Source organism: Myxocyprinus asiaticus, chromosome 13, assembly GCF_019703515.2.
Source record: "Myxocyprinus asiaticus isolate MX2 ecotype Aquarium Trade chromosome 13, UBuf_Myxa_2, whole genome shotgun sequence".
In the NCBI taxonomy this organism is placed as follows: domain Eukaryota; kingdom Metazoa; phylum Chordata; class Actinopteri; order Cypriniformes; family Catostomidae; genus Myxocyprinus; species Myxocyprinus asiaticus.
In genome coordinates, this window is record NC_059356.1 from 24,146,533 (window position 1) to 24,170,419 (window position 23,887).

Here is a 23,887-nt window from a genome sequence, read left to right on the forward strand (position 1 = left end):
GTCAATGTTCTCACTTTTTTTTATCATTAAAACACAAAGCAAACTCTTTTTATTTATTATTATAAAAGTACAGTTGTTGTATTTTTTTTACAATTTCATTAGCAATATAAACACGCAGCAAAAACAAAGTAATAGTAATTGAAGTTCATGGAATCCAATAGAGTTGTTTGCATGTTTAAGATCTAATGTGATGGTAAAAAATGTTATGCCTTATGTACAGTTTCCACAGGATGGTTTTAACAGACTGTCCAAAGGTTAAATCACATCTAAGCATATGTAAGCATGTGTGATGGGTGTTTGTTAGTGTGACTCTTTTGTGTTTGTGCACCATCTGTTGTTGCGTATCTGTCAATGTGGTTGTATGTATGTGTAAATGAGTTTGCTGGTGCTGTGCATTGAGTTGTTCTTTATGTTTACTATATAAAGAGTAGAAAGGTTATACAGTGCATTCAGAAAGTATTCAGACACCTTAATTTTTTTCACATTTTGTTATGTTGCAGCCTTATGCTAAAATGCTTTAAATTATTTATTTATTTTTCACATCAATCTACACTCCATACCCCATAATGACAAAGCAAAATACAGATTTTTGATAACTTTTCAAATTTATTAAAAAGAAAATAACTGAAATATCACATTGACATAAGTATTCAGACCCTTAACTCAGTACTTAGTTGAAGCACCTTTGGCAGCGATTACAGCCTCAAGTCTTTTTGGGTATGATGTGACAAGCTTTGCACACCTGAATTTGGGGAGTTTCTGCCATTCTTGTCTGCAGATCCTCTCAAGCTCTGTCAGGCTGGATGGGGACCGTTGGTGGACAGCCATTTTCAGGTCTCTCCAGAGATGTTCGATTGGGTTCAAGTCCTGGCTTTGGCTGGACATTCACAGAGTTGTCCCTAAGCCACTCTTGCATTGTCTTGGCTGTGTGCTTAGGGTCATTGTCCTGTTGGAAGGTGAACCTTTGGCCCAGTCTGAGGTCCTGAGTGCTCTGGACCAGGTTTTTATTAAGGATATCTCTGTATATTGCTGCGTTCGGCTTTCCTTCAACCCTGACCAGTCCTCCAGTCCCTGCCGCTGAAAAACACCCTCACAGCATGATTCTACCACCACCATGCTTCAACGTTGGGATGGTATTGCGCAGGTGATGAGCGGTGCCTGGGTTCCTCCAGACATGACATTTGGAATTGAGGCCAAACAGTTCAATCTTCCTTTCATCAGACCAGAGAATCTTGTTTCTCACAGTCTGAGAGTTCTTATGGTGCATTTTTGCAAATTCCAAGCGGGTTTTCATGTGTCTTGCACTGAGGAGAGACTTTCATCTGGCCACTCTGCCATAAAGCCCAGATCGGTGGAGTGTTGCAGTGATGGTTGTCCTTCTGCAAGTTTCTCCCATCTCCACACATGATCTCTGGAGCTCAACCAGAGTGACCATTAGGTTCTTGGTCACCTCTCTTACCAAGGCCCTTCTCCACCGATTGCTCAGTTTGGCTGGGCGGCCGGCTCTAGGAAGAGTCCTGGTTGTTCCAAACTTCTTCCATTTAAGAATTATGGAGAACCTTCAATGCAGCTGAAATTTTTTTCTGTGCCTCGCCACAATCCTGTCTCTGAGCTCTGCAGGCAGTTCCTTTGACCCCATGGCTTGGGTTTTGCTCTGATATACATTTTCAGCTGTGAGACCTTATATAAATAGGTGTGTGCCTTTCCAAATCATGTCTAATCAATTGAATTTGCCACAGGTGGATGAAATGAAGGTCTGAATACTTTCTGAATGCACTGTAAGTATGTATGTACAGGGCTGTGCAGTGGACTGGACAGAAGAAATGTCTCTTCATGTAACACTCAGTTGTCTTGTCGTGGCGCTGTTCTCCGCCCATCAGCTCTTCTGTAAGGTGAATTTCTCAAATCTGACAACACACATACACATGCACAAGTTAGGGGTTATATCATTCAGATTATTTTCTGTTTATTTATTTTTTTATGAAGCCTGAATGATTTCCAGACACTAACAGAAGATTACAGTACATTTTGTCTGTGATCTGATTTCAGGAATACAGTATGACTCAATATTAAAAACTGCAGCATTTAATGTTGTCTTAAGGTCAACAATGGAACAGCCTAATGCATAATTTGCATAATATTTCTGGGTAAAAAGAACCTGGATAAACATTAAATAGGTGGCAAATCTACCTTGCCAGTTTAAACTGTAACAAGTAGCTGTAATCTAGATTAAAATAATGTGAATATGCCTTTTTACCTATTTTGCCATGCTTTAATAATTCTCATCTTGGCAATCAATACCACATCTTTACCTGTAATGATGTCATCAATGGCTCCATCTGTGATTTGGGGCTTCACTTGTCTCTTCTTCAGCTCTGCGATCATGTCCATCTGAGGCATTTTGGGCATCATGGGGCCCTGACCAGAGAAAAGCAAAGCATTTCAGAGGATTCACTTCAGTTGTGCTGTTCCATTGATAATGTCATATATTTAGTCATGCAGGACAAATAAAAATACATTTCAGTGATTTTTCTCACCTTTTGAGGAGAGCTATTTTTCTTCTTTGGTGAGGGGGCTGTCTGTTCTTCTGCTGCACTCTCCTGTTTCTTCCTCAGTTCGTTATCCTGTTCTGCTTGCTGTTGTGTGACAGAAAAATATACACCATCACAGTAATTAATAATCAAACAGTAAATCTCTCGTTATCATTGCTCTTTGTATAGATCTCAGTTTCTTTAACATGCCAAATTAAAGGAATATTTCACCCAAAAATTATAATTCTCTCATAATTTACTCACCCTCATGCCATCCAAGGTGTGTATGATTGTCTTTCTTCAGTAGAACACAAATTAAGATTTTTAGAAGAATATTTCTGCTCTGTAGGTCCATAAAATGCAAGTGAATGGGTGCCACATTTTTGAAGCTCCAAAAGGTACATATAGTCATCATAAAAATACTCCATATGATTCCAGTAGTCTTATTAATGTCCTCTGAAGTGAAACGCTTGGTGTGTTTAAGAAATAGATCAATATTTAAAACATTTTTTACAAAAAATGTTCACCCCCGGCCAACTTGAGGTTTGTACATTGAGGAGGGTGGAGTTCAAACTGCCTCTCGCGTGACATAAGCGCGTAAGCCTCCTCTGCATAGATATTCATCCGTAGATACCTTATTACAGCTGTTTCTATAGACCACAATACTGTTTCCACAAAAGCAGTTTATGCAGCGGTCTGAGCAAGGAGGTCGGTCTGAGGAATCTCCTCCATTCACTCACTTGCATTCAAACCGATTCAAACAGTTCTCCTTGTTCACCGTTCCAAGATGGCGCCACAGTTGACGTATTCAGACCAGCTGAATGAGGCATATAGTGTATGTATGACTATCTATGCTCCTCTGTTGTAAACAACACTGCGCTTCAATTTTTCCCGTATTTCACGCGTCAGTTCTCGCGTGAACTTGCCAACGTGCTTAACCTCGACCCTTGTGAATTTTTTGTAAAAAAAGTTTTAAATATTGATCTATTTCTTACACACACCAAGCGATTCGCTTCAGAAGACATTAATTAATCCACAGGAGTCAGACAGATTACATTTATGATGGCTTTATGTGCTTTTTGGAGCTTCAAAAATTTGGCACCCAGTCACTTGCATTTTATGGAACTACAGAGCAGAAATATTCTTCGAAAAATCTTCATTTGTGTTCTGAAGAAGACAGAAAGTCATACACATATGGGATGGCATGAGGGTGAGTAAATTATGAGATAATTTTCATTTTTGGGTGAAATAATCCTTTAACGTTCTATTCTTATACTTCAAACAACTTCCATAAGCATGTATCAAAATGTGTACATCTTGATATGAATATTTTCAATGGTATCAGAATAAGCAGTGTAAAGGTGTACTGTATGTAAATGTTACTATAACGTTCACCTTATAAGCTTTGATGAACCTGACAAAGAGTGGAAAGAACATGGAAGGCTGTGTTGTTTTGGGGTTCTCTCCAAAGTACTCCACTACAGAAATGTATGCCTCCTTGTTTGCAGAAAAGAAAATGACAGCAAGACTATTAGAATAAATAATTACCAGCCATGCAAATGTAATGCATTTGTGTGAATGCACACTCCTGTGGTCTCACCTGTGCTGTCTTGCCATCTTTAACAAGTGAATCTAGTATGTCACTGTTAGCTTTAACAAACTCTTTTAGTGCTGGAATGTCATCCTGCACCAGGAATTCCTTCTTGGTCCCTTCCATCCCTCTCTCCAGAGATCTCACATCCTGCAGCACACCGTCCAAAGAGACTGAGGGAGCAATGGAGTGAGAAAGGAGAAAGAGGAAACTAAATTGAAAATGTATATTTGTAAACTATGTTTACTTTATTATCTATGTATTTTATTATATAGCTATAGATATTAATCTATACATTTATTTTTGTGTTTTACAATAAATATATTACTAACATTAGTATGTATGTAGTGGGAGTTAATTGTAATGTATACTCTATGCACTGTATGTCATACCCAGACCAGCCTTGTCTACAAAGCGGAGTTCAGTGTGGAAAGAGGTAAGCTCTGGATATTTCTCCTGCAACACAGTCACAATAAAGTGCAGCAAAGTCTGGGAGCGGTCTGTGGACTTTGTGTCCAACAGCTGAAAAACACAAGAAAGTGAGAGAGTGAAGACACATGTAAGTTCTACTGTGGCCACAAAAGGCAGATGTAGAGGTACATATGGTCATAGTTATTTTGGCCTTTAAAAAAAACATAGTCTCTTAACTCTATCCCTAAATCCAACCCTATTCCATTAACTATCCTTGAAATGAGAGGGAATTGATTGGTTCAAGAGCAATGTTGAAGTCCCGACCCCAGTCTTAAGCCTTACTCTAACCCCTAAACCCAATCCTAAAATCTGATTGGTTAGTAGGAAGGCAGTTCCAGGTTAAATCAGGATGTTGAACAAGGAACATGTCTTATACTTGGTGAAATCCTGGTAAGCATATAGATGCAGATGTAGTGCTAGAAGTGCTAGACCAAACAGGGAATTTATGGGCAAATAAAACACATTCAGGGTTGGGAGGGATACTTTTGAAATGTATTCCACTATAGATTACAGATTACATGCTGTAAAATGTCATTTGTAACATATTTCGTTAGATTACTCAAGGTCAGTAACGTATTCTAAATACTTTGGATTACTTCTTCAGTACTGGTAGATTTTTTCACTTGTTTTGACTATGAAAACTCTACCAGTACAGTAATACAATATACACATGTTAAAAATACATTCTCTGAAAAACACAAATATCTTATGCAGTGTTGTTTCTAAAACAAGATAAATCTAATTGATCTTGTTTTAACAATTTTTTAGATATTTTTACAGGAAAACAATACACAAAATTATTATCAAGAATATGATTTTTGCCCTAATATCAAAGATCTTACTAGAAAAAAGAAATTATGATCTAACGTGAATATGATTGTGCCTGGAACGTGCATGTAAAATGGCTAGAAATAGCATTTTAGCTTAGTGTAAAGCTGACAATTTACACAAGGTTTATTTCTATTTCTTCTGCTCCAAACTTCAAACATACTTCTCTGTCTGCTCATATGAATGTAACACATCATAAGAAAGTGTTTCACTGCTGTTCAAATGCACTTTGGATCGTATCATTTATATGGATAAATGTTTTCCATCTGAAAGGACTAAATATTAAATGAAACAAATGACAATAAAATGCAAAGTAATCTGTTCAGTAATCAAAATACTTTTTGAATGTAACTGTATTCTAATTATCAATGATTTAAATTGTAACTGTAGTGGAATACAGTTACTTATATTTAGTATTTTAAATACGTAATCGCTATACATGTATTCTGTTACTCCCCAACCCTGAACACATTAATAATCACTCAACAAGCAAAGTTTAGAGTCAGTCCCTATTTCTTTTCAAAACCCATAGGACTTTTTGTTTAACTTTTGTTTCTACTAAAAACCTCAAGAGCCCAATGATGTCTTCATTAAAGCCCTCTGCCAATACCTTATGTGACTTCAGGATAGAATGTTTTACCAGTTTAGCCATTACTTTCATAACTTATACAAAGTTAGCTTTCCAAAAATATTTTTTTTTCACCAGGGGCCGGTTGCACCATCTATACGTACGTTACAACTTAGCCAAGTTGTGGCATTAATGGGCACTAAGTCACAATTTACGCACTACTAAATGTTTGAGCGTTGCACCATTAAACTTAGGTAGAATGTAACCCTACGTATAAACTAAATATTTACGGAAGCCTCTGACCAGGAGTAACTGATGGAATAAAAAAGCAGACTCACTTAATGACATCAGTGACCTCATGTTTTGCTTGGCAGGCTTCAATCCTTTCAACATATATGATGATGTTGGCATTTACATTTACGGGAGAACATATTATGTAAAAAAATGACCTCTTCAGCATGAAACCGATCTAATGGTGCACTTTCCTGTGTACGCCGCCCGGTGTCAAGTTTCAACATATACGAAAAATATAAGGTATTAAAATTAATAAATGTCTATTTTTCCAGCCTGTTGTATTAGTATTTATTTATTGTCCCTTATTCATTTTAGATACAGTTATTGAATATTGTTATTTACATAAGATAAATAGCCTATATCATTAATGAAATTTTGTTTTATTATGTATCGTATTTTAATGGGGATATTATTTATTACAGCTGACAGTTACGTGAGCAAACCAGGTTTGAACATCAACCGTAACGAGATAAAACTGAAACTGACGGCTTTTTAAAGGTGCAGTATGTAAGATTCAGAAACCCTTGTTATTAATGACACCTGTGGCCGTTAAGTGAACTGCAGCCAGCTACCTGTTGCTCGTGCTCGTGCACACATTCCATAGGGACACGAGCATCGACCAAAACAATGACGTAACGTACAAAGAGACTGAACATGATTCACCGGCATCATGCTGACAGATGAGGTAGCATAATTAAAATTACACAGTTATGATTGTTTTACTACAAACTTTGAGACTGTATATTATATTTGACTCTCCAATGCTGGAACAGGGCTAAAACAAAGTGTGGATATAGGTCTGGCTATGCAAGACTGTAGTTTGAAGTAATCACTTTTCTTTGCATGATACATTGACTGCATTTATACGATAGCCTATGTCGGCGTTAGCTTGCTAGCCAGCTTTATCAATAGCTGTTAGCTAAATTTGGTGGATGATGACAGTAGCTGTTTATAAAATAGACTGTACGTTATAAATATGTTGACACAAGTCATTTTGATATATCGATGCGCTATTGTTTTATAATAATAGAATGTATATATTTTCTGTATAACCAAGTTACTTTACACTAATGAATAGAGCTTTTTGCATTATCTTGAACACTGTCTAGCATTCATTTCATGTGTTATTGTAGTTTACCTTGCTGAATAATTACAGATTAACATTGACATTAACCTGACTTTTAGTATGAAGAGAAGATCGTTGAAATTATTTGAAAGTTATGAAGCAAGGTAGCTTGCAATTCATCAGCGTTAGCATGCAAGATCAAGTTAGCTCAAATTACACAGATCAATCCTTATGGCACTATATTTCACATGCTTTGCTGTTATGTAAGCTTACCTGTCCAATAAGAAGAACACCAATTCAGGGTCGGTTTTTGATCCCCAAAACCAAACGAAGGTCCCTCCAGGAATCAAATGCCCTGCCGATGTTCACTCTAGTTATCCCTCGACCACAATCACATTTCCGCTTAGTCAGACGGGATTCAGTAGATAATTTATTTTTTACATTTTTTGGCTTACTCTGAGTTTGTGTAGGAGTTGGACGTTTGCTGGATTCCATCTCTAAGGTAACGTTACCTAGTGTTGCAATTTGTTGTCGCTGTTGAATAGCGTAAGAGATGCTACTGTCTGAGGCAAAGCTCTCGGGAGCGTGCATAAATGTCACATCCTTTGGATTTTCCCGGCAAAAGCGACCCGCTCCCTTCACATGAAAATCAGTCTACAGGCTTTAATAGGCAACCTAGGAAGTCCGGGAAGGGCTAATTTTTTAAGTTGCGTTACAAGCTGTTCACACACTGGCAAAAAAAAGGCAAGTATTACATGAAAAATTTTACATATTGCACCTTTAACACTTCAGTGTACAAACTTGAAGGCTGTTTATTGGATCAATACAGGTAAACATCCTATTATGCGAATAAACATTACTTTACGGAGAGCTTACGACCTACTAGATAAGTCTTGCCTTAAGAACAGGTGGTGCAACCAAAATAAGTACTGACTTAGTTACAAACTAACTAGTAGTTACTAAGCCCTTAGTGTCAGCTTAAGTGAGACCTTACGCACAGCTGGTGCAAACCTACCCAGGGCACTTAACTTTCTCTTGTAAAATATAGTATGTTGCACATAATGCTGAAGTCCTACAGAACAAAATATGACTCTTAAAAGGACGGTTCCCCCAAAAAATGTAAATTCTGTCAATATTTACTTTACCCATTTATAACCATATTACTTTCTTTGTTCTGTTGAACACAAAAGTAGATACAAGGCAGAATGTTAGCTCCAGTCACCATTCACTTTCATTGCATGGAGAAAAAAAGATTCAATGAAAGGGAATGGTGACTGAGTCTAACATTCTACCTAACATCTCTTTTTTCGTGTTCCATGGAAGAAAGAAAGTCATACAGGTGTACAACAACAGCTTGAGTTAGTAATGACTGAATTTCATTTTTGGGTGAACTATTAATGTAACTAAAAAACAGCCATTTTTTCTAGTTACTGTCAAACACACTCACCAGGTCAAGACTCTGCAGACGGAACCCATATGCTGCTCCTTTTTTACTGCTGTTCATGTAGTTCCCAAATGCCAGGATGATCTGAAGAAGGAGATTGATAAGTGAGCTTTAACTGCATTGAAGGAGCACAGCATTAATACCTTTGAGTCCAAATGTGAGGGACAGATGACTGGGCTACTCACCTCTAACATCTTTTTCAGCTTAGATGAAGACTTGAGGGACATAGATGCTGCAATGATGGCATCCAATTGCTATGGAAACAAATGGGACAAATGGATGGTTTTTGAATAAAACAGTTCCAAAACTCATGCATTTTTGTGGGATTGTAGAACACCTGAACCGTTATTCGAACTGACCGGCTGCAGACGTTTTACAGTCTCAGGGAAGTTGCCCATGAAGGTGAGGGTGTTGATTCGCTGAGCAAGGCGTGGGATTTTGCCAAAGCGGCTCATGAAACGGTCCTCCTCACTCAAGTCCTCAAGTGAGCGCCCTTCCTTCTCGTAGTTCTGGAGTAGCTTCATCTCATACTCTGATGGGATAAAACGTTCCAGCAGCTCCAGAAAGTCTAGACTCAGAGACTGTTGGTCATATCTGTAGAAAAACAAGCAAGTGAGAAATCCATGCATTTCCATAATGCTCCAGATTGTTTTATTATCTTAGCTTGCTGTTTACCAGCAAAACTTGAGCTGCACAGCTCTGAATGTGTCAACGATCAGGAGAGATACATACTTCTCAATAGCGGTGCAGATGTCATTGGGGCTCATGCCTCCCTTGCGGAGGGTGATGGCAAGGTTCTTGGCTTTGTTCGCCTCCAGCAGAGACACCTTACTGGGGGCCTTCTCAGCCACCTTTACTTTGAGCTTAGAAAGATTTGTTGGAGGACCCTGAGCCTTGGTCTTAAACTGCTCCGCAAACAGGTCCATATTCAGCTCCTGAGAAAGGAATGCATGTTAGGTACGTAGATAGATATCCCTGCTGCACAGACCAGCTTAGCCAGCATGCAATTCCAATGCAGGTCTAATTAGGGGACCAACATAGTCATGCTTTTCACCAGCAAAACCTAGCTGGTGAAGCTGTTTGACAAGCATGTTCTTTCTTATGGTTAAACTAGTTTAAAAGCCTGTTAGGATCACCAGTACACCGGCATCCCTTGTTGGGAGAACGGCGCCCAAAACACAACATTTAGCTGGTGACAAGCAATGCTGGTCTTTTCTGCAGGATGGATGCAGGGCCGTTTCTGACTATTCTGGTGCCCTAGATGAGATCCCTATTGGGTTGGGGTGGGGGGGTTATTGGGGTGCATGGCGGCGGCCTCCTCTTTGGCAACCCCCCCAGCAGTTTGCCTATGCTTAGAAACGGCCCTGGATGGATGGAAGGATTTAATTGCTCTTACCCCTAACACTTGCTCATCATCCAGCTCGCTGAACACAGTTCCTGTCACCTGATTGGGCTTCAGAGCCTGCCAGTTCAACAGAGGCATTCTGAACTTTGTTTGAATTGGCTTACGACTCTTCGCTTCTGTGTAAAAGAATCAAGAAAATTTTTACAAGGTCCTCCAAGCTTACTGCAAGTCTCTGTATACTCTCTTTAATTGTAAAAGTTTTGTCCCTTCACCTGTCTCAGCCCCAGGGGCAGGAGGAGCTCCGGGAGGGGGCGGTGGCCCACAGCCAGGTGGGGGTGGGGGTGGTGGTGGGCCTCCACCAGGAGGTGGAGGAGGAGGGGGAGGAGGAGGAGCTTCAGATCCAGGAAGAGGGGGTGGTGGTGGAGGTGGGGGTACGGTTGCATCAGGTAGGGGCGGAGGTGGGGGTGGTGCTGCTGCTGGAGGTGGTGGGGCTTGAGGAGCTAGTGCTGACACTGACACTGTGAATATTAAAAACAGAGTTTTTGTGTTGCACTGACATGATATCATGATAGCAAGTCAGTCCACTGTCGGCCATCTTTGGAACGATCTCGGGAGGCTACTTCCAGTCATGCCAGTGCAGCTCCTGTCTACTTGAATGGAGGAACACTGAAATCTCAAAAACGGTTGGTCAAGATTATAATCAAAGAACAGTAAAATCTGACAAAACTGGTATCATAAATGGTGCTTCTTCTCCTCATATTATGCAAAGAAAAAAGGCCAAATGTTTCCTGGCTTGTATAGCTAATGTGCAAAAAAATATGAGACCACTGCAAAATGATCAGTTTCTATGGATTTACTAACTATAGGTATGTGTTTGAGTAAAATGAAAATTTTTGTTTTATTCTATAAAGTACTGACAACATAAAGCATAAAGTCACCCAACAGCAATGTGAAAGACTGGTAGAGAGCATGGCAAGACGCATGAAAGCTGTGATTGAAAATCAGGGTTATTCCACCAAATATTTACTTCTGAACTCTTCCTAAGTTAAAACATTAGTATTGTGTTGTTGGTTTTTTAAAATGAATATGAACTTGTTTTCTTTGCATTATTCGAGGTCTGAAAACACTGCATCGTTATTTTGTCCAGTTGTCATTTTCTGCAAATAAATGCTTTAAATTGCAATATTTTTATTGAAAATTTGGGAGAAATGTTGTTAGTACTTTATAGAATAAAACAAAAATGTTCATTTTACTCAAACACATACTGTAAATATATAATTATGATTTTGTGAACAAGTTCTCGTACTGTACCTGTTTGAGTGACAATTTTCTCTACGGTGACTGGAATGACTTTAATGTCCAGGCTTCCAGAGGCTGTGCGTTCCAGTCGGACTAAACCCTTCTCCTCTAGTTCCTTCAACTTCAGCTCCAGTTTGGACTCCTCGCTCACCTTCTCTCTGTCTCTATCTCTTTCTACCTGTGAGGGTTTTGACAGCCACTCCTGCTCTCTTTCTCTCTCTCTCTGAATCTCTCGTTCCCGTTCTCTCTGCTGCAGGGTGCTCACCTGGGTGCAGGACTCTCGCAAGCTCTCCTGCCACACACACATAAAGGTTTAGAGTGAGACACACTTCCAAGTACAAAAAGTATGTGATGGGGAAAAAAAATACATACTTTTAGGTATCAAGTGGTATATTTAGGCAGCATTTGGATCTACTACAGTGTCAATGGCGTCTTGATGTACATCAGACAACTGTTGCAAACCAGTCCTAATGGGTTTGCAAACCAATCCTAATCCTAAATTGCAATTCAGCCAGGGCTAGAACATGGAGAAAGAAAGAATGAGAAGGAAATTCAGTGTGGTACCTTCAACAATGCTGACTCTTTAGTGGCCTGCATTAGTTGTTGCTCCAGTTCTGCCATTTTCTCCACAGCTCCATTTTCATATTCTTGCAGTCTAGCATTCAGCTATAATACAAGAATACAGCCTACTTACAATACTTTCAGCTATGTTTTACAGTATATGTGCCATGGGTGATTACATGCAAAACTGTTTGTGTGTACAGTGCATGTGTGTTTCTGACCTGGGCATTGCTTTCCTGCAGTTCCGTTACATGCTCCACTATTTCTGCTTTATTCTCTGCATCTTCGAGCAGAGCTCCAACATCAAATACATTATCCAAGTATGCCTGGATCTGCACTTGCAACTTCTCACTTTCCATCTTTTTTAAGGACTGATGCCACACACATAAAAACGCACAGTTTTTTGTTACTATAGAAGGATATTTTTTGCTTTATTATTAGGATATATTTATGTATGTTATGTAGTGGTTATTATGCTTTTTTAAATTAATGTACAGTTGAAGACTCACTTCTAAATACTGGTCGAGGCCCAGCTGTGTAAACTCATACTGAAGATGTACACGGAAGTTCATGTTCTCAACTGAGTGGACCACAATGTTAATGAACTGCATACAAGCCACCTATGAACAAAATGGTTGATTAGCAGGATTATTTTCATCTGATTCATAGGTGATACTGAGCGTGATTTAGCTGAGAGGTCAGAGCTCACCATGAAGTCTATGTTGCTGTCGTCATTCATGAAGCACTCCATGAGCTTCTCAAAGCGGTTCTTCTCTCCACTCACCTGACCAAGGGGGCCACACATACAGGTGAGTGTTTAGCATGATACTCTATTCACAAACCTATTCTATAACTAGGAAAGGATTCATAGACTTCCATTTGTGTATGAGGGGATTTGTGTAGTTAAAGCCCGCACGATTTGTGGGATGGTGAAAGTATTAATGTCTGTGTGTCATAGATGACACAGATATTGATGAAGTGGAAGGAAAAGAGAAGATTTGCATGGCTGTGCTATTAAAACAATGGCCCAAGAATGAATGCAAGACCTGACCAAACCATTTTGTGGGGACCTCCCTATGTAACCGGTCCTGCTCGACCCACTCCAAGTGGGATTCGAACCGGCGTCTCCGGCATGGGAGGTGGGCGTGCTAACGAGGAGGCTAAAGGCTACAGCCTCTAGCATCAGTCGCTAGTGTGCCTCTTGAGGCCAGGGGAGTGAAGTTTACACATAACCGCACAGCTATCACATACCAGCTTGCAACCATTACACCCACAAGTACAAAAGGTTCATAAAGTACCTTAATAATGTCTTAATTCACATCTAAAATTTCCAAACAATGGAGAAAAACAAATTGGTTCCCTCAGGAAACTACACTGCAAACATATAACAAACTTTCAGCAAGAACTACAGTAAATTATTGACAATAATATACAGGCAGTTTATATATATATATATATATATATATATATGTATATATACACCGATCAGCCACAACATTAAAACCACCTGCTTTTTTTTGTGGATTTTTCCCCTTTTTCACCCAATTTGGAATGCCCAATTCCCAATGCACTTTTAAGTCCTTGTGGTCGCGTAGTAATTCGCCTCAATCCGGGTGGCGGAGGATGAATCCCAGCTGCCTCCGCTTCTGAGACCGCCAACCCACGCATCTTATCACTTGGCTTGTTGAGCGCGTTGCCACGGAGACATAGCGCGTGTGGAGGCTTCACGCCAACCACCGCGGCATCCACACTCAACCCATCACGCATCCCACCGAGAACAAACCACATTATAGCGACCATGAGGAGGTTACCCCATGTGACTCTACCCTCCCTAGCAACCGGGCTAATTTGGTTGCTTAGGAGACCTGGCTGGAGTCATTCAGCATGCCCTGGGATTCGAACTAGCGAACTCCAGGGGTGGTAGCCAGAGTCTTTTACCACTGAGATACCCAGGCCCCCAAAACCACCAGCTTAATATTTTGTAGGTCCCCCCCCAAGGGTATTGTGCTACAAAAACAGCACCAACCCGCATCTCAGAATAGCATTCTTCAGCAGTTCGAACAAGTCTGACCATTCTCTGTTGACCTCTCTCATCAACAAGGCATTTCTGTCCACAGAACTGACTCACTGGATGTTTTTGGTTTTTGGCACCATTCTGAATAAATTCTAGAGACTGTTGTGTGTGAAAATCCCAGGAGATCAGCAGTTACAGAAATACTCAAACCAGCCCATCTGGCACCAACAATCATGCCATGGTCCATATCACTGAGATCACATTTTTCCGCATTCTGATAGTTGATGTGAACATTAACTGAAGCTCCTGACCCATATCTGAATGATTTTATGCACTGCACTGCTGCCACACGATTGACTGATTAGATAATCGCATGTATGATTGTTGGTGCCAGATGGGCTGGTTTGAGTATTTCTGTAACTGCTGATCTCCTGGGATTTTCACACACAACAGTCTCTAGAATTTACTCTGAATGGTGCCAAAAACAAAAAACTTTCAGTGAGCGACAGTTCTGTGGATGGAAATGTCTTGTTGATGAGAGAGGTCAACGGAGATGGCCAGACTGGTTTGAACTGACAAACTATATGGTAACTCAGATAACCACTCTGTACAATTGTGGTGAGAAGAATATAATCTCAGAATGCTATTCTGAGACGCGGATTGGTTCTGTTTTGGTGGCACGAGGAGCACCTACACAATATTAGGCAGATGGTGTATGTGTGTGTGTGTGTGTGTGTGTGTGTGTGGGCAGGTTTAAGTGGTTTACGAGGACTTTTTTTTTTTAGGTTACAAACTGGTAATTACAAGGGTATTATGCTATAAATGTGGTTTATGAGGACATTTCTAGTGTCCCCATAATTCAAATCGCTTAAAAAAACATACTAAATGATGTTTTATTGAAAATGTAAAAATATAGAAAGTTTTTTGTGAGGGTTTAGGGGTAGGGTTAGGGGATAGAATCTATAGTTCGTACAGTATAAAAATCATTATGTCTATGGAGAGTCCTCATAATGATAGCTGCACCAACGTGTGTGTGTGTGTGTGTGTTCGGCCAATCATCTTACCTCTTTAAAGTTGTCAAAGGCTGAGATGATGATGTCATGTCCACCTCTAACTAGACACACTGCCGCCAACAACTCTAATACAAGAGCTTTAGTCCTGCATGATATATACACAGTGTATCAAAGTGTGTTATGAATTCACAAACACTGACGCAAGCACATAGGACCCACACACATATCACAGAAAAGCACTGTTTACTGTACCTGGGGTTTTTGTTGTTGAGACCAAGTGTGATTTCATTGACACATCTGGAGTGATTCATGACTAAGTTGAAGCCAGACTTTTAAAAAAAAGAACAACTGAGTCACATAAAATTCTCCTTAAATGACATTTAAAGTAGCTTTGTCTTGTGTCTGTATGCGCTCCACATTTCACATACCTGATAATTCATGATAGCACGCAGACACATAATGCATAAGTGAACATCATCCCTCTGGGTGGCCAAACGAGCATTTCGCAGAGTTTTTCTGCTATTGGCCAAGGAGGTTATTCTGAAATGGACACAGAATGAACAAAAGATGAGTATGAAAATGGGAACAAACATGCCCATCTACCTAAGAATGACATGCAGAACCTCTTGTACCATTGTTTGACTAATATTTCAGTCCATGAAGCAGCGCATGTGCATGAAGCCGTGCAAGGTGAATTTAGAACATGCCAAACATGACCATAAATCCTTAGGCGAAATGCAGGGTGAACCAGTCATCTCTCTGTACTGAATGATCCTTGTATGTGTAATGTGTTGATAGAGACTCACCTGACAGTGAATGCACGTGCCGCTTTGGACACTCCATGTGTGGGAGAATGGTTCACGTTTTTGGCCAGATCCTCCAGCGATCTCTCCGAGAGTCTCCTGTTGTCTGATACTGAGACACCATTTTCCACAGATTCCACCTCAAACCTGGGAAACATGTCAGTACAGGATTTACATTTACATTTACATTTATTCATTCAGCAGATGCTTTTATCCAAAGCGATTTGAACTCAATTTTTGTTTCGATTTATTCAGGCAGTTAACAGACTTAATGTTAATGTGAGGAGTGAATTCTGTTTACTTCTTGAGAGTTTAAAGCTTGGAGCTGGTTATAAGGTATTTATGGAGAATGACTGTAGACTCATTATATGACTGCAATGGTGTTGATGTTAGTAATCAAAAGGATAAACTTACGGCACATCACTCTGAGCATAGGACAAATAGTCCACCAGGACATCTAAGCCTTGGTTTTCCTCATTCAGAAACTCCTGAGCCCACCTACAGTGAGAAAGGAAAACAGAGAGAAGAGATAAGGATGTAATATGAAGGAATAAGAATAAAAAAGAGAAAAGCAGTTATATAAGGAAATATGAAGGGTCTTATGAAGGTTATGGTAATTCAGGTCATCTTAGCACAAATTCACCAAAATAAAACATTTAATTTAGTTTTAGTTTCAGAGATTGCCCACGATTAGACAACTGGTGAAACTGCTTAGATGAAAAACCTAGTTGCTTTTGAATGAGTTTTCCTTGACATACTGGATATCAGCACATAATGTTTCAATAATGCAAAATGGTTGTTATAAAGATGCACACTAACCCTATGTGATTGGTTCTCAGAGAAATCTCCAGCTCTCTCAGAACTTGAGTTGACTCCTGCACACGCTTCTTGAACTGTAGAGAAGGGATCACAGAGAGATGAGCTCATTGAATGGGTAAAAGAAAATAACTCGCCTCACATCAAGACTTCAAACTGTGTTTCCACCTGCCCTTTCTAAAGGTGGGTGTCAGCACTGATGATGCAGAAACAGAAATGAGAGAGAGTATGGAGGTGTGAGGGAAAGAACAAAAATTGAGCGATGTAAAGAGTAATGGTACTAACTCTGCGTGTCACTCCACCCTGGTCCTGGTAGAAGCTCCTGATTTTAGTCAGGTATGCTGAAGGAGGGTTCTTCACCTGGAATCGCTCCTGATGGACAGAGGGAGGAAGAAAAACAATGAATGGACTCTTTGAGAAACATCTCAAAGATGATCCAGATAAATGGGATGCACCTGAGCTAAATTTCAAGTGTCCTAGCAAAGGTTCTGAATACTTTTGTCAATGTGATATTTCAGTATTTCTTTTTAATATATTTGCAAAGTTATCAAAAATCTGGTTTTTGCTTTGTCATTATGGGGTATGGAGTGTAGATTGATGTGAAAAAATAACAAAACACAACATAAAATGTGAAATAAATGAAGGGGACTGGATACTTTATGAATGCACTGTTTATATATATACAGAATTAGGAACTGCGAAAAAGTAAATTAAAATAAGACAATACACTTAAAATAAGATTTTCATCAAAACATGCGGGTAATCCAAAAGTAATCAGATTAGGTTACCTAAAAAGTGTCATCTAAAAGATAACATTACTATTTTAGTTATGTCATTTCTAATCAGTACTAGATTCTATTTTAGATTAGACCTCAGATACTGTATATGTACAGTTTATGGGATGGAGATATTTATGTTTATATGGCTGCTAAAGCATATTTCTTTCCATTGGCATTTATTTATGTTTACTTGGTTGTATTTATACACATACCTCTAAAGGTGGTATATAACCTAGAGCTCTGTGCCTCTGTTGCCATAACAAATGTAATTCTTTGCAAGCAAAGCTACAACGCTTGCATTCCGTAGTTGTCATAGAGACACAAATATTAACACAGGAAGTGCGTATAGCCACGGTTTCACCATCACCTTAAGAGTTTGACCTCATATCTCAGTGGTTTTCCCCCTCTGTCTTCTGTCTTTTGCAGTTGCCTACTCACTACCATCACAGCTCTGATATTACCTCACTTACAATTCTTTAAGCATTTGCATCATAGGGTACAACAGGGCTAAAGGCTCTGTGAGGTAAAAGGCTCCCTTGATTGAATTTTTTCCCAAAACACTAAATAAGCATCAAAAACTACCACAGCACTTTCCTAAACACCTGTTTGACACTATGCTCTGCAAAATGTTCCTCTTCCATGAGAGCTTTGTGTGTAATGTCTATAGGTTGATTTTGCAGCAATTTGATCTAATATTTAATTTTTTTTTAAATGTTGTACATTTATGTAGCTAATGAATATCCTGGAAATTATCACACTCATTTTGAATTTTCAGTTTTGCTCAAGGTGATTATATAAACTGTCCAATATGTGAAAGGATAGTATTTGGGCTAAAAAGCACCCTTATTTCAGGGGCTAAATGTCCCTTTTAAGCACATTGTTTTTCTTAAGTGGGCCGAATAGATTTGGCCCCAATAGAAAGCCCCCTTCTGTTGTTATTTATTTTCCCATAAATTATGTGCTCCATCAATATTTAATAATAATGTATTTCTTGAATCTTGAGACACTTTGTGACCAGAAAAAAAATCACATTTTCCTTAAGGTGTGCCTTTAGTACCCTACATTATTTCTTCAATACTGTCATTAAAAGATTAAATTAAATGCATAACATAAACACACACTTCTATTGCAAAAATCCCCGATTTGTCAGTGTAATTTTGTCAGTGCTCAGATAAGTTCAATATCATACCAGTAATTTTATTTTTCAACCTTTTTTTCTTGGTAAATGTATTAAACCTAATAAAGTTGAATTCTCTTAAACAGATCACTGATCACCTTTTCCTGAATGCATAAATGTTCCATGATTCATAACGGAAGCCTGTTTTCGTTTTCCGGTCTCCAGCATTGTTACTCACATCGGCAAATTTTCTCAGTGGATAATAATGTATACAATTTGTTAAAACAGTAAAAAAAAATAAATAAATCATGTGGCTCCACAGTGCCGATACTTTACAGAGTCGCGATGACATAATGACATGAAATTCACCAATAGTGGCTCTTCCAGGAGCAATGACCAATAAACATGTAGAGACAGTGCTCCATGTCACTCACACAAACACTAAACACCATCAGGATAACACCATAATAAAAGTATGCAATAAACATTAACTAAACTACATTAAATATAATGTATTTAATACGTAACTAATATTAAAAATTAGAAGAAACATAACTATTCCCATAAAATATAATGAAATGTAATGGGTCATGCAGGGAATTGTGGGAATGCCCGATTACTGTTTTTTACCGTAAAATACATGTACTCTCTTAATAATATAATATAATTTTTACTGTTAATTATACAAGGACAATAATACTTTTTACATCTTTTAAATTACATTTACATTTTACAGCAAAACTACATATTGTCTTTTCAAATATATAAACATTTTTTTACGTATATATTATGGTAATTACTTAAATTTACGTTTTTTTTTTCACTATTATTTTTACAGTCTTTTACTGTTAAAATTACGGACATTTTTTACAGTGTACATTTTTTTTTTATTTCTATTTGATTTTCAGACACTAATATAGATTAGACACAGTGACAGCAAAATAGAATATCCACAATAAAAATGTATAAAAATTATAAAATGACATAAAAAAAATACACTTTGTCCTTTTAAAGGACATCTGTATATGCCTTGGTCACAATAAATTGTAAAAAGTGGTAACCAGAAATTGTTTCCTTAAGGAGCTGTTTCTACTTAATCTAACCCCAGAAACAAACCAATTAATTTAGATGTTTCCACATGAAGCACATTTTTAGGTGCTTAACATCTTTTTAGTATACATTTCAGCTAGTCACTGCACTATAAAGCTTATGGTATGTCTAAACACAGTCCACCAGAAATCAACCCCTTAGAAGTCACACATATACTGCAGACGTGCAATATCATGAAACTGCACAGAGACAACTGAAAAACGTATTTTGACTAATTAATATTGAAAAAGTAAATGAGAGGAATAGGAACGTTACAAGTCAAACTAAGAGTCTGATGAGGCAAACTCTCAGTTCACCTTAACAGTAATTATTCAAATTTATATCAAGTTAAAGTTCATCTTTATATGGCATTGGTAGTAGAAAGCTCTCTGTGGCATCTTACCTGATCACAAACCAGCTCCCATTTCTTCTCATTGTCATACTGACTCAGAAGCTTCATCTTATCTGGAGGCAGATTCATGGAGCTCTGGGAAGAGAGAGAGAGAGGGATGACCTGGACATCAGATGAAATCTCCTCAAGCAGTACAAACATGTTAGCAGATCTGTGCATTTGAATGATTTCAGTATGAGTGTTAAGGCTTTGAATATAAACTTGTATGTGAACATATGGAAAAACATTGTGGGATTTGCTTTGAGTAATGAAATATTGTTTTTGTATTGGCAGATATGCACCCATCACACAATGCTGGATTTCAATAGACAGATTAAACCTAAATGTGGACGTTAAAAACTTTTAATCGCTGCAGCCAGTGGAATGAAATCCAGAACTTAGCTCAAATGCATGAAAATAATAAAAGACGTTTGTCAGTAATTACGTGATGCTAATGTTTTTGGTTCTGTCGCAACTAGCAACTTCTGGCAAGATTTGAGAATGAGATACTGTATGGTGTGTCTTTTATCAAAGTGTGTATTGCTGATGTAATTTAAACTCTTCCACAGTTTCTGATTTAAAATTTGGGCTGCAGTTCATGTTATGAACAAGGAACCAAGGAACCACTTACTATTTATTACTGATGCTTGACATCAGATATGACCTGTGTCATTACCAAATGTGTTCTATAGCACTTTTTGTTCCTCTTTAGACTTTGTATTGTTTATAGATTCTTTGTGCTTAACCCATTTCTTAATTTACCCTTTAGAGTTTTTGTAGATCATATGCTATGTCAGTCATTAGTCTGATGCAATGACACTTCCTGAAATGACCGGCACTGGGTTAAATTTCTTAATACACTTTAGCAACAATTTAATATCCATCCTCCTGTGCTTTATGTTTTATACTTTCATCTAACATCTCTAATTGCATCTGTTAACCAAATTAAGAGGGTGAGGTTTGTGGAAATGGGTGTAAAGTTCAGGCTAGAAAATTTGCGTTCTTGGGTGTTTCCTCCTGAAGCAGACAGAAGCTTCCGCTCTGAGCATGGTCTTCTTTTTTTCTTAAAAAAGTTGTGTGCAAAAATAATGAAAGTGCTTTTAGAAAGACTTGGCGGTTACTGGAGGAAGAATGAGAAGTTTAGGGTGGTGTCGGGTGGGGGCCCACTGTGGTCTACTGGTACTGAACAAAAGAGTGAATAATGTAGAGGCTGAAATGTATTGATGTTGCTTAATATAATGCACCAAATGCACATTTCTGGGCTTATGGACTTTAATATGGAAATCTCCGTAAACTCATGACTAAGGAATCCTAAAAGTGTGGCTCTAAGTGTGATGAATGTATCCAATGACATACAATGCTTTTGCATGTTTGCCTTCTTCTAATATTCTAATAAGCATATAGTACATGTATGAACAAATGGTTGCAACTGAGCAGAAACAGACCAAAGTAATGGCAATTTGAAATTGACTAATGATATTTTGTGTATTTAAAAAAATAATAATAATCTCAAAAGGATCAAAAGGCCATTTGTTGCTGAAGTGGAACAAATAAAAGATATCTTATCTTCCACTAATGATTAATTAAATTACACAGTAACACTTTACAATAAGGTTATACTGTTAATATTAGTAAACAACATGATCTAACAATAAGCAATGTTTTTACAGCACTTACTAATCTTGGGTAATGTTAATTTAACTAATACATGATAACTGATTAATTTTTCTAATTAAAATGAATAAATATTTGTTATTACATTATGAATTAACCACTGTATTATAATAACCAAGATTAACGCATGGTCTAAAAATATATTGTTCATTGTGAGTTCATGAAACTGATAAGATGACATGTCACTGGTGTCTTGTGCTGAATTGAAAGACGAATCAAAGGTCAGCTGTCACTAAGAATACATAGGACATCTTTTTGTCTGATGACTTCTCTTAAGAGAATGCCTAATTTGTCATCCCACCACTGCCATTTTCTGAATGAAAAGCCCATGTGAAACTAATGTGACAGTTATTGGACTGCGTTTTGTCCAGTCTTTGTAAGAATGCTGAAACAGATGGATGTCAGCAGTGTTTTCCCATGTTACAAAATTTGCATATCCATATGCAACATTGGATGTTTCAGGTGGCAGTGTGTGAGTTTTGAAATGCTGATAATTAAATGGCAAATGCATTTTTTTTTTTTTTTTTTACATGAGTCTTTTCTGCAAAAGGGCTTACAGTTTCTGCGTTGCAAATAAAAGATGTTCCTTGTTTTTGTTGGTACAGCCACTATATGAGTCTGTTTGTGTGTATGTAAGATACAAAAAGAGAAAATAAATATTGACAAACTGTTAATGTACTTCCTAACATGGTGGCTCTTATTTATATCAGAACAGGAAGTGTCATGACTGGCTGACATGGAGCTTAACTGTTTTGGAGTTAAATGGTGTGTTGCAATACCCACAATAGAATGTTTACATGTCTGTATATAAAGCACTCACCAAAACCACATTAAAGCGCTCTTCTAGCTCCTCCTCGGGGGGCATGGGTAGTTTAGAAGGGGCATTTTTCTTTTTTAGAATGGAGGGAGTGGAGTTAATCCCCCCTGTTGAGCTTCTGGCCTCCTGCCCCTCCACCTGCTCCATCCCACCAGGTGCGTTACCCATCACAACTTTCCTTAGGAATTCTAGGACACTGAACTGAGTCTGGAACAACCACTGACAATTCCAAAAGCCCAATCCCAGTCCACAGCTCCCCGATCCAATCCACTGAAGTGTTCACAGTTCTCAAGCCAGTCAGATCCTGTGTAAGTGGAAGCACATGGATTCTCTCCTTTAGGACATGCTGTTAGTATTGCAAGGTTTAGGGTTTAGAAAAAAACAACTGAGCACAAGTTGGTGAAGCTCTTAATCTCGTCCACTCCAGAATTGTGCAACTGGTCTTGAAAAAGTTCTCAATAAGAATGAGACTTCAAAATTATCAAACTCACAAACAGAAAACCTCCTTCTATCTCAAAATGGAGAATAAAACGCACATGCACCTTTGATTAGTTAAAAAAATGGAACAAGAAATGCCTCTCTTTACACTTTCACAATAAAGACAATAGAGGTCCTTTAAAAAAAGCTTAGCTACTCCAGTCTCACAGTATGGGAACGTGTTAAACTTGTTGATTACCGGTTTAACAGGTCTTTGTCCAGCAGTCTGTCTCTCATGTCTTGTGAGGGTCTCAGATGTTGGAGCATCTTTCTAAAACTGTCTGTATGTCCACCACTTTCCTCTGATCAAGCCTAAAGTTTCTTTCAAAAGAAAATGCAGATGTTTGCAAGTTGACATAAAGGCACCTGTCCGAGCTCTCTAGTGTGTGTTACAGAAATGAGAAGCAAGCATGAGCAGAAGGAAACCACCGAAAAAGCAGAAGCATCACAGCTTCCTGGACACCTCGCAGTAGAGAGAGACAGAGAGCAAGAGAGAAACAGAGAGAAAACTAGGTGTGTCCATTTGTAGTTACAGATTCTAAAATGTTTGTACTTGAAAACATACTTTGGCCTTGTGTTTTACTGAAAGATGTCACACAACACAAGTTTAGGTTGTGTACTGTATGTTACCACCCTTTATTACTGTATATACTGTACGAAGAGGGAAAATAATCTCATTTTCCATTTACCAAAAAAAAAAAAAGAAAGAAAAGGAACAAGAAGTAGAACTAGAACAAAACATCAAACAACTCGAAGACATCAATATAAATAACCCAACAGAAGAAACACAGAATAAACTAAGAAAATATAAATTTAAACTAAATGAAATAATCAGTAAACATACTCAATTCCTGATACATAGGCTAAGACAAGAAGACTTCCATCACAGTAATAAATCT

At 38.3% G+C, this 23,887-nt stretch overlaps 1 protein-coding gene across 1 annotated transcript; it reads right to left on the reverse strand.

The window, feature by feature from the left end:
- Positions 1-3: 3 nt before the first annotated feature.
- Positions 4-23,398, reverse strand: LOC127450152 (formin-like protein 1). Its single transcript, XM_051713988.1, has 27 exons — positions 23,188-23,398; positions 22,515-22,815; positions 20,033-20,116; positions 16,930-17,016; positions 16,648-16,721; positions 16,243-16,326; positions 15,832-15,975; positions 15,454-15,565; positions 15,278-15,354; positions 15,077-15,170; positions 12,708-12,782; positions 12,508-12,618; positions 12,220-12,369; positions 12,002-12,103; positions 11,450-11,729; positions 10,411-10,656; positions 10,190-10,314; positions 9,526-9,728; positions 9,153-9,387; positions 8,979-9,047; positions 8,797-8,877; positions 4,515-4,644; positions 4,132-4,295; positions 3,927-4,028; positions 2,538-2,636; positions 2,313-2,418; positions 4-1,907 (listed from the first exon to the last, which is right to left on the reverse strand). The coding sequence occupies exons 2-27, from the start codon at positions 22,677-22,679 to the stop codon at positions 1,843-1,845; spliced, it is 3,264 nt and encodes a 1,087-aa protein (XP_051569948.1). The 5' UTR covers positions 22,680-22,815; positions 23,188-23,398; the 3' UTR covers positions 4-1,842.
- Positions 23,399-23,887: the final 489 nt, after the last annotated feature.

Coding starts and splice junctions, on each gene's coding strand:
- LOC127450152 (XM_051713988.1), bottom strand. CDS start 22,679: ATGGGTAACGCACCTGGTGGGATGGAGCAGGTGGAGGGGCAGGAGGCC. Junction 16,722..16,929: donor AGGGTGGAGTGACACGCAGA/GTTAGTACCATT, acceptor CCTTCTCTACAG/TTCAAGAAGCGTGTGCAGGA. Junction 9,388..9,525: donor ATCTGCACCGCTATTGAGAA/GTATGTATCTCT, acceptor GTTTTTCTACAG/ATATGACCAACAGTCTCTGA.